Source organism: Carassius carassius, chromosome 41 (genome assembly GCF_963082965.1).
Source record: "Carassius carassius chromosome 41, fCarCar2.1, whole genome shotgun sequence".
NCBI lineage: Eukaryota > Metazoa > Chordata > Actinopteri > Cypriniformes > Cyprinidae > Carassius > Carassius carassius.
In genome coordinates this window covers 9,268,872-9,279,220 of record NC_081795.1, presented here as the reverse complement: position 1 = coordinate 9,279,220, position 10,349 = coordinate 9,268,872, and the positions used below count along the sequence as shown (strand labels likewise).

At 35.5% G+C, this 10,349-nt stretch overlaps 1 protein-coding gene across 2 annotated transcripts in view; it reads left to right on the top strand.

The window, feature by feature from the left end:
- The first annotated feature begins 3,885 nt into the window (after nt 1-3,885).
- The window catches only part of LOC132123590 (RNA-binding protein Nova-1-like), a 54,377-nt gene continuing 47,913 nt past the window's right edge, over nt 3,886-10,349 (top strand). For both annotated transcript variants that reach the window (XM_059534325.1, XM_059534324.1), the window contains exon 1: nt 3,886-4,566. In XM_059534325.1, the coding sequence (XP_059390308.1) occupies nt 4,410-4,566 (157 nt within the window). In that variant the 5' untranslated portion in view covers nt 3,886-4,409. The remainder of the gene's footprint in view (nt 4,567-10,349) is intronic.

Sequence of the window (10,349 nt, the reverse complement as noted above, 5' to 3'; positions counted from 1 at the left end):
TGAAAGTATAACTTATTTTAACTTTGGACATTGTGTGGGAACAGTAATATAGGCGTGTGCCACTTAAGTCTGAAATCTCAATCTTATTTCAGTAAACCAAAGGAAACGAGGTTGAAGTCTATTCCGATGTAACATTAACAACACGATATCTGTAGCAGATTCTTAAATCATTAAACCAAGCTGTTTATAAAAACTAGGACTGTCTTTCAGATGAACCACGCACAGCAATAATAGTTTATGGAAAGATAAGAAAAGTTATCTCGCATTCAGCTGCTTTTATTATCAACATAAATATGTTTTCACATAAACAACTTGAACTGAACAACTTTCACAGGCATTTGAAGAATGGAAATGGAAAACTGAGTGAGTCTCTGAACAAAGTTGGGCTCAATATCAAGTAGAAGTGAGTTTCTTGTGTGGTCAACAGCTGCTTTAAATACTACAGTGCATCTCATCCTCATGGACTGCACCTGTGCACCAGATTTACTAGTCGTCACTGTGAGATGTTTCCATAGGCGGAGTATAGCCTTCTCCTGGGCAATGGTCAGAATTGAATTGGGGCCTGGGACAATGTGACAAATGTGACCAAAATGCAATTGCACAACTAAAATAAATCTATTACGACAAATCTATTTGCTCGCTGGCTGAATAACCGTGGAAATGAAAGCATTACCAAAAAGAAGGGAATGAAGAAAACACAACAAAGAAATGTTGTGAGACTGTTGTCCTCTGGTGACTATGTCACTTGAAAGATGAAATGTGACCAACGTTTTGCCACAAGAGGACAGCAACCTTGCAACGTTTAGCTATTAATAGTTTTTTATTATTAATTCCAACAACACAGTTTTAACTATAGCATATATTTTAACAGTGCAGTTGTATTGTTGTTCATAAAGATGTATCAAAATGTGAAGAGCTTTGAGGACTGAATAAAAATATTTATATAAAGATCAACTGTTAGATGTCTATTTAAAGTTATTGTGTTTGTAATTTCTGCAGCTTTTTTGCAATTGTATTTTTTGTCAGGTAACAAAAAGAAGCAGTTCTTCTCAGTCTCTTCGACTGCTTCCATAATTCATCCACAAGATGGAGACTCTTGTTTATGTCTTTTGTTTCATATCGTGGATTTTGGCCTTGCTGTTGTGATGTTTAATGCTACGAACTGGGGAAAGATCAATCTCACATATCAAAATATTGTGTATGCATGAAAACTGAAATACAAACGATTTTTTAAAGATAAGTTATGGAATGGCAATGAATTTTAATGGCATTTCATTTAATATCCAACAATGATATTGTTTAAAACATGGTTTGAGATTCACCCAGGAAATAAATAATTCCATATTTATTATTCTCTCTGAGGCAGATTTGAACAGTTATTCAACATCCTCTTTGGGTTTATTAGTAGTTGTTTATTTGTAAAAACATCTTGATAATGATTCCAAAAAAGGCAGTTTGTTGCCAGATGAATTATCAAATACCCTTGTCTCCTTTTAAACCTGCGTAGTGCCATGTTGTTGCTCATAAATAAATGTGAATTCAATGCCAGATGTTGCCTAGTCCGGCCAATTCTTAAGGTTTTTCTGTGTTAGTTGCAGAAACAATAGGGTGGGTGCTCTTATGGAGAAGGGGGCAGATGGGGTTCCTTCTTCAAACAATGTGTGTAGCGTGGGGGAGGGTGTTATGCATTGAAAGTCATCCTCGACGAGATTTCACCCTTTCACCAGTGTGAAAGAGGGGGAAAACTGCACGGGTTTATGTGAAAGCTCATAAACCCATATTGCAGGAATGGAGAGCTTTAGCCACCGCCATCTGTCCGAAATTAACATTTGTTTGCAATGCGTTGCTGGCAAACAGAACCTGATTTTTGTTTTGCTACAAGTTTTCATGGTATGTAAATATTATTTTTTGTCAGACTGGGTGCATGTATATGGCGCATATGAGTGTACATAGGCAAAAATATATTTATTCGACACAGAAAAAAAATTATATATAAAAAGTATTAAATATAATAATAAATTAAATATTAAAAAGCAATATATATATATATATATATATATATATATATATATATATATATATATATAAATTGTTTATATAATATATAATAAATTATGTAAATGATTACATAATACTCTTTTTGAAGCAAGAATGGGTGTAGAATAAACTAAATATTTCTCTTTTATTCAGTTTATGCAGGGATACTCTGAGGTTATTTTTTTTTATCCATGGTTAAATGTAACACTGATAAAAATCAGATAAGAAATACACATGGTATGTGAACATGCTAAATAATTCTACTCTTACTGTTTCCCCAGTCCCACCCTATCAGGCCTATATTTGATTGCTGATCCATGGAAGCGCACTCCATTTTTAAGCAATAGCTTCATGTATCACAATTCTCACATTACTGAATCTTTTGTGGTCTAAATAAAATAGTCACCCATTTTATTTCATGATTAATGAGCTTTTCTAGAATGCGACTGGTAGAATATACAAATCAACTGAGTTTGATTGTTTAACATTGATTGCATTTCATGGATGGCCGATCTCAAAAGAAAACAATTGTTTTATAGTCATTTGTTTTGTTCAATCTTCCCCAGTAAATAGGAGCCAAATGTCTCAGTATCGGTTTGCTCAACTCAAACTGAACATAGGCCTATGTGTTTTGGATGACACTGGCGCACTGCTGAGTTTTTCCACAGAAATGTGAAATTGCATAAGTTGGCTCTTTGTGTGCATGCAGTAGACGACGCAGCATCACCTTGATGCGAATCTGGACTAAGACAAGTGCTTGCCTCCAGCCCTGTGTTGACACAGGAGGAGTGTGAGTGTGTGTGACAAGAGGATACAAAGAGTCTTACTGGGCACTGAGGACACTGTACAGTAAAAAAAAAAAAAGTGTCAGTTTGTTTAAACAGTTATCCATTTAACATCCATTTATTTATATCTGATTTCAAAGTACTTTTAAAAAGTGAGTTAAAATGATTTTTATCAGTAATTTAAATACAGCATTTTCAAGTTCAAATACTGCATTAATAATAATAAAAAATGAAATAGTTAAATGTTATACTACTAATAATTATAATAATAAAAATTTTAATTACATAAATATGTTTCATTTTGTATGTAATTTAGTACTATTATTATTATAGTATTATTATTGTTATTATTATTAAATAATAATAAAATTACGAATGACAAAATACTACTAATAATAAATAGTTAAATGTGATAATAATAAAAAAATACAGTAATGTATCATTGTTTAATTTAGGTCATTTAATTTATACATATTATTGCATTAATAATAACAATGATAGTTAAATGTAATAATACCACTAATACTACTAACAATAATAAAAATTATATAAATTAAATATTACTTCTTAATTTTATATGTATTTGTATTTATTATTATTATATTAATTAAAAATAAAATGGCATAAAAAGAATAAATAAATAATTGCTACTACTTATACTAGCCTACTAATAAAATGACAAAATTTAACCACAGAAATAATTAATAAAAGCAGAAATCACATAACAATAATAACAATTATTGTAATAATATCACTATTATAGTCTAAAAATAACAACAACAAAAACAACATTTTACTTTGGTAGAATTCTCGTGGATGAGACGAGCTGCGCATTTAGAACTACGACTTTTATTTTTTTTTACATCCTTGCTCCTATTTTACAATGATGCTCTCGCATTTTCCTCACCGCCACCTTCTTCTGTATTGTCACGTGACAAGCAGGATTTATACTTTGCTTTACCGGAGAAAATAAAATCTCAACCAATCACAACTCTAGGGGGGCGTGTCTGTTTCTTCACATTTGACAGCCGCGGTCGCGGCTCCACATGACGTCACCCGCTGCTCTGAGCTCCAGCAGAAACGCGCAAAGATGCTCTGAAATCAACACTGCAGCATCTCCGAGTCAGAGCCTACAAAAACATCGCATCTCCTTCAAGCGCTCGTTCAGCGCTTCAACGCCATCCAGCACTATCTTCAGGGTTTGTTCACCTGCATGCAGGATCCTCTGTTTTTTTCTTTCGCCTCTTGTACATTTCCCGTTGCTATTTTATTTTCCGCTCGCATCTTCCCAGTTTTCAGCATAGAATCTTTTGAGCTGTTCCGACCACTGAGGTCATATATTGTTTTCAGCAGGAGAGCGCCATCGCAAGCCACGAGTGTGGACGTTTCCCACATCACTTGTTATTAATATCAGTACAGCCTGAGCCACTGGATATCGATGCGTCTTTCATTCCGTATCTAAGCTGCAACGGAGGATCGACGCACCCCAAACATTCATATAATCGTGGTTTCACATTTAGAAAAACAACTTATTTGCGTATCGCGTCCAGGGAAAACAAGACCGAGCCTAAAGCTTCTTTATAAAAAATGATGGCCGGTGGGGCAGTGCAGCAAAATGGGATTTTCTCCAATCCGCATCATCACAATCAACAGCCGCACATGGAGTCTGATCCCCCCGATTCCCGCAAAAGACCCCTGGAGACCCCGACGGAGGCCAGCAGCACCAAACGCACAAACACAGGAGGTAAGACCCAAATGTTATCTACTAGACAGGCAACTTGCTTAGCAATGAATTAGCGAATCTTCCCAAAGACAAGTGCTTTGATGTAAATCCTTTAAGCATAATAGTTCATGGCAGGTTGTTTTTCGCTTTCCACGGGGCATCTCGCCATCTAACGTGGGCATGCTTCACCAGACATGTGCACTTGGGTTTATATTCATATTTACAGTTCGCGTCCATTTTAAGTGGCCCAGAATTGGTGGTTGCGTCTAGTCTTACGCACCTACGACATCCCTAGTATTCCTAAATCAAAGGCTAACGTATGGGATAAATTGGATGTAGCCTACATTACTAAATATAGGCTAATATTATGAGCACGTAGCCATACATTAGAAAACATGGCTCGTGCGTTTACGCATCCTTGCTATCACCGCAGATGACCTTGCGTTATGATCCTGTGCCTTGAATCTATAATCTTTGATTTTGAAATTTGGCCCAGAAAACTCCAGTTATGAATGATAAACGATTATAATTTTTTTTAATGAGATATCTATAGTGGTAAGAATTATTATACCACTTGCATTTAAATATTTAATATAATATGGTACTCAAAATTAAGAGTAAAAGCCTGAAGTGTTTGTATACAGATATTAGACATTTTAGCGCTCTGAAGTGCACTAGAACCTTCAGTATTTTACTTGCGTCTATTGTTTGTGCTGGACCCATGCTTGCTTTTAATTATGCATTCCAGCAGATGCCATAAGAAGTTTTGTGTACACTTGTCTGCTAAACTGTTAGGCTAATCATCTAATTAATTAAAAACAAAATAAGCATGTATTTCTTAACCCTACGTGTTTTCAGCCGATTTGTAGATCTAAGTATGGTAGCAAATTAACATTGTAAATCATTGTTTTTCTGATCTGTGATGGTTAAATTCCCACCTTTAGTGTCATTAAGCAGAAAGCCATGTTATTTTGGGTCTTTTTGAACTGCATATTAAAGGGAGAGAATTAGATATAAAACATCTTGATATTAGCAATATTATCCTAGACAATATACGTCCCGTCAATATTTGTTTTCAGTAAAGGTCAGAATTAAAAAAAGTGCAAGAACAATTAATTTCACCCGTTAAAGGATTTTTCAGTAAAATAAGTGTTTGTAGTTACAGTTAAAGGGTTAATCATGGCGAATAAATGAAGTGATTGGCGGATGTTTACATGTGAAGGAATCGATTCAGAAAGCATTATGAAGTGTCAGTCAGAAGAAGCTTGCTGGACTCGTGGGAGGCATAACCTGCAGATCCATTTGCTCAAATGAAAAGACTTTAATGCTTAAGAGATCTGGGCTTCACCGGAATTTATTTGCCAAAAGAAATTATTCCATGGGGTTTCCATGGTTATGGAAGGGAATCTGGACATTTTAATATTGTCATTTCAAGGCCTGGAAATGTCAAAGAAATTCATAAAATCTTGAAATGTTATGGAAAGATAATGGAAATTTCTACTGGTAATATACTTTTTTTTGTTGTTATGTTTAGGTATTACATTATATAACTATATAATTGCTCTTTGTGCATGCAATCTCTTTAAAATAATTGAAACCCTTGGCCAGTTAAGTAGTTTAAAAATCATGAAAATTTCACTGGTCAAAAGCTGTAGGAGCCTTGATTCTATTTAAATAATTAATTTAATCCAATTGGTTTAAAATAGAGTATTTATATGGTATCACATATAATTACAATAGTGTAGAAGGATGTATTAATATGACACTGTCGTTCTAACTAAGCATCTGAAATTATATTAATTCATCCATATTTATTAACTTAAATGTATGGGAGTAGAATCGTTGCATTATTCCAAATAAACAGATAATGATACACAAATAAATGTAAAGAGATTTACAAAAAAATGAACATATTGACAAATAAATAGAACGAGATTCACAAGGAAATCTCAGAGTTTAACAAACATTAATTAAATTCACAAATAAATAAAATGAGATTTGCAAATTGAAAACAAATTTTTAGATCATTGCACACATTTTTGGTTAGCTCGCTGTGCATTTGTGGATTTTGAAACATTTCTTGCATCAAGACACTGACAGTCCACAATTGCATGGACTCCACCCACTGTCTACTCAAGCCAATCAGATAGTAGCCACATTTCGCTGACCAATCATAGCATGTTCTCGCTATAACTAATCACATTGTGAATTTACAATCAGGGCAGTCTCTTCCTGAAATACCTTCATTCATAATATGCATTGGCTCAAATCGGAAATATAAGGGCCATAAAGATTGACACAGTAAAAGATGTTTAAAATTGGATTTCGTTAGACTGTAGCCCAGCCACAGTAAATTTTACATGCCTTTGAAAATACAAGAGAAAAAGCACTCTTAATCATGGCTATGGGAACAATGCTATACTGGATATAAATGCGTTATGGAAGCGTCATTCATGATTCATGAAAAGCGTCAATAAGTATCTGACTGATAAATTACTGGATTCAACCTCATGATAAACATGCGAGTTTGTGTAATAGGTTAAATTGCCATCACAAATCAGCCAGTGTTTTTCCAGTTTTTCAGTGAAGTAGATGGATACGGATATGGATATGAGCAGCTATGTGGATCTAACGATGTATATAGCATTATAAATAATATTTTCAAACATTAATTAAAAGTATTACAAAGTTATTGCCATTGTTTGGGGAGGAATAAAATATAGGTTGGTTCTTTTTTTGGTGCAGGTGTGTTGAAAATAAATGGATATAAATGTAAGATAAGAAATATTTATTGGTTAAAACACTTGATCATACAAACAATATTTCAAATGAATCAGACTTACTACAGTAATTTTGTTTGTAAAATTAACTTAACAGGATACAAAGTAGGTTATTATTTACATTGTCAGTGTAAACAATGTAAAAACCATTTGTCCTTCATCGTGTCGCGCCTCATCCAGAGTGGACAGCATCGCAGTAGATTTCTATTTGGTTTGGACACGTCACAAGGAAATTACTGATGATGTTTGGGATCTGTGAATGATCATAAATTCTGTATAATGCTGAGTATATCTTCATTCACTGATCCTGATGAAAATATGAAGAAGTCTTAAACTATAGGGGTGCAAAATGAATCTGCCTCCTTCCTGATTCTAAAGCAAAATGTGATTGGTCATAGTGAGAACGTGCTACGATTGGTCAGCGAAGTGTGGCTGTTATCTGATTGGCTTGAGTAGACGGTGGGTGGAGGCCATACATTTGTGGATTGGTGTGTGTCTTGATGTTAGAATTGTCTCAAAATCCACAAATACGCACAGCGATCCACAAATGCACAGCAAGCTATCCACAAATGTGCTCAGCTATCTTCAAATGCTCTGCGAGCTATCCACAAATGCGCGCAGTGATCAAAAAATACACAGCAAGCTATCCACAAATGCGCGCAGCGATCTACAAATGCACAGGATGTGATTTACAAATAAATTCCAGGCAAAGTTGTGTTTGTAGAATAAAAATATATTTGTCTCATTTTTTTTTTATTTGTAAATTAAATTCATGTTTGTGAAACTATAATATTCATTTGTGGATCTCATTCTATTTATTTTGTGAATAGTGTATGTTTGGTTTTTGTTAATCCCTTTACATTTATCTGTGGATCATAATATATTTATTTGAAATAATGCAACAATTCTAACCCCATATAAATGGATCTCTGGAAAATTGTAAAATAGAAATGCTGAATTAAAAAAAAATAATAATTTCAACATGGTTGAATCTTTTTAGGGTCACCATGTACCGCTTTGTGGTTTATATTTAAACACAAGATGTTACACAGGCAAATCATCGGCCAAGTTCATGTGAATCTCAACCATTTATGTAGCTTTTTGGACTGCTTTTGAGTTGAAAATAAGGATACAGTATTTGATTTGGTGTTTACATACTTGTAGGATTAGTATCATATTTTGTGTGACTTGCATATTGTTTTAACTCTTTATTTATTGGATGATGTGGATGACAAATGATTGCATTTTAAAGGCTGCCTGAAAAACAAAGTTATACGCTTTAAGATATACGCATTAAGATGAAAGTCAGTTGGCTTAAAACCAAGAATCATTTTCCTGCCAATTGATCATTAAAGCTTCGGCTTCAAGATCACCAAAGAGCCTCTCTCCACGTCCCCGAGCTGTCTCATAAGATGTAATGTTTTAATTTTGTAAATGGATAGACTGGCACAGTACAGTGCTTCTATTTACAAAAGGTTGTTTCAGGGGATACAGATGTCCTAGCTGGATGGCGTGAGGGAACTGTGACCCTCTAAGGCTGTAAGAAAGCGTGGAAGTGTGTGTGTGTGTGTACGATCCTGTGTTGTTTTTACTATATAAAGACATGTTCGGATGCTGCTTGGCACTGAATTCGCGACTAGCCTGTTTTTTGATTCTTTTGCTTGTTCATTTCAGCCCGATGATGTGGGATCTCTCTTAGAAGTGGTTGTTACATAAACATGAATTGCAAGCTGTGTTTGAAGATTCACCTCCACATTTATACGGGGGACCAATAACCGATCCGTCGCTGTCGCCCACCACATTCACTCACATCCTACAGTGCAATACTGTAAACGGTTTTCAGATTAAGTGCACAGGTTTTTGCTATGGCTGTTTTTGATAGGCTCAGCAGAAATACATTTAAGGTGCACTGCGTTGTGCTCCCCCATCATTTGTTTGTTTCGCCTCTAATCATGGTTCTGGGTTTGGGCGATCATTACTTCTTCCTCCCTGAATCCATCTCTCTCATTTCCCATTAATTGCAGCAAGTCATTGATTATCCATGCAACCCTCTGTCTATTGATGACCGTACGATCACGAAGAGGGACGCTGCTTCGTTTTTTTCTTTAAAGCACTGCGTCAAAGAAAAAAAAAATCTCATGCAGAATGGCAAGGATTTGGGAGGGCGTTGTAAAAGGCGGCCCCACATTGGATGACTTGCTCGCCTCTCTCGGCTCGTCTGCCTTGGAATGGAGGACGGGACCTGAGATGAATATGGATGAGATGAATGAAAGAAGCAACGCGAAGGCTTTTCCTCGAGCCTTTGCGCTTGTTAGAACAAAGCATGCTGCTTTCACTCACATGCAGCAGAAACCGAGTAGTGTGTTTTATTCTGAGTGCAGTGTTTATATCGGAAGCCATTTTGGTCAGGCAGTTGCTTGGACAGCCTTGCAGGGAAAGTGGTCCTTTCATCACTCTGCCAAAATTAGGTGTATGTTTGTTGTACTTAAGCACAAATGCTTTGCAACCCAGTTATGAATCTGAAATCTAATGTGGTATAAATCTACAATGCAAACAAGAAAGGAGAAAAAAACTGTTTGTAGCTTTATTGCTTTGTGCCTGTTTTTTAAGGCCCCCAACATACACCCACAGGAACCTTCAATCCTCAAGCTGGTGTTGCTTATTCTGAATCATGGCTCTCTTGGGAGCCTCTAGCAACCAATGATTTGTGTTTACACCCACTGGTTTATTATGAGTAATGCACATTTGGGCTTTTTTATTAATTATTCTGATTTCTCAGAGGGTGTGATCCGTGCAGTCATATAGATGTTCACACAAGACAAGACTTATTAAGATATTAAGTAGGCTGGAGGGAAGAATAACAGCGTATTCCAATTGTTCTTGTTTTGTTCCCGGTGTAGCACAATGGGAGGGACTCATTTCCCTCAAAGGCACTGTTACGGATATGTGTGTAGTGTAGTCGACTGATTTTTCTCAGCCAGAGCTTTGTATTGACAAGTGACAGGAAATAGGCTTAGTCCAACT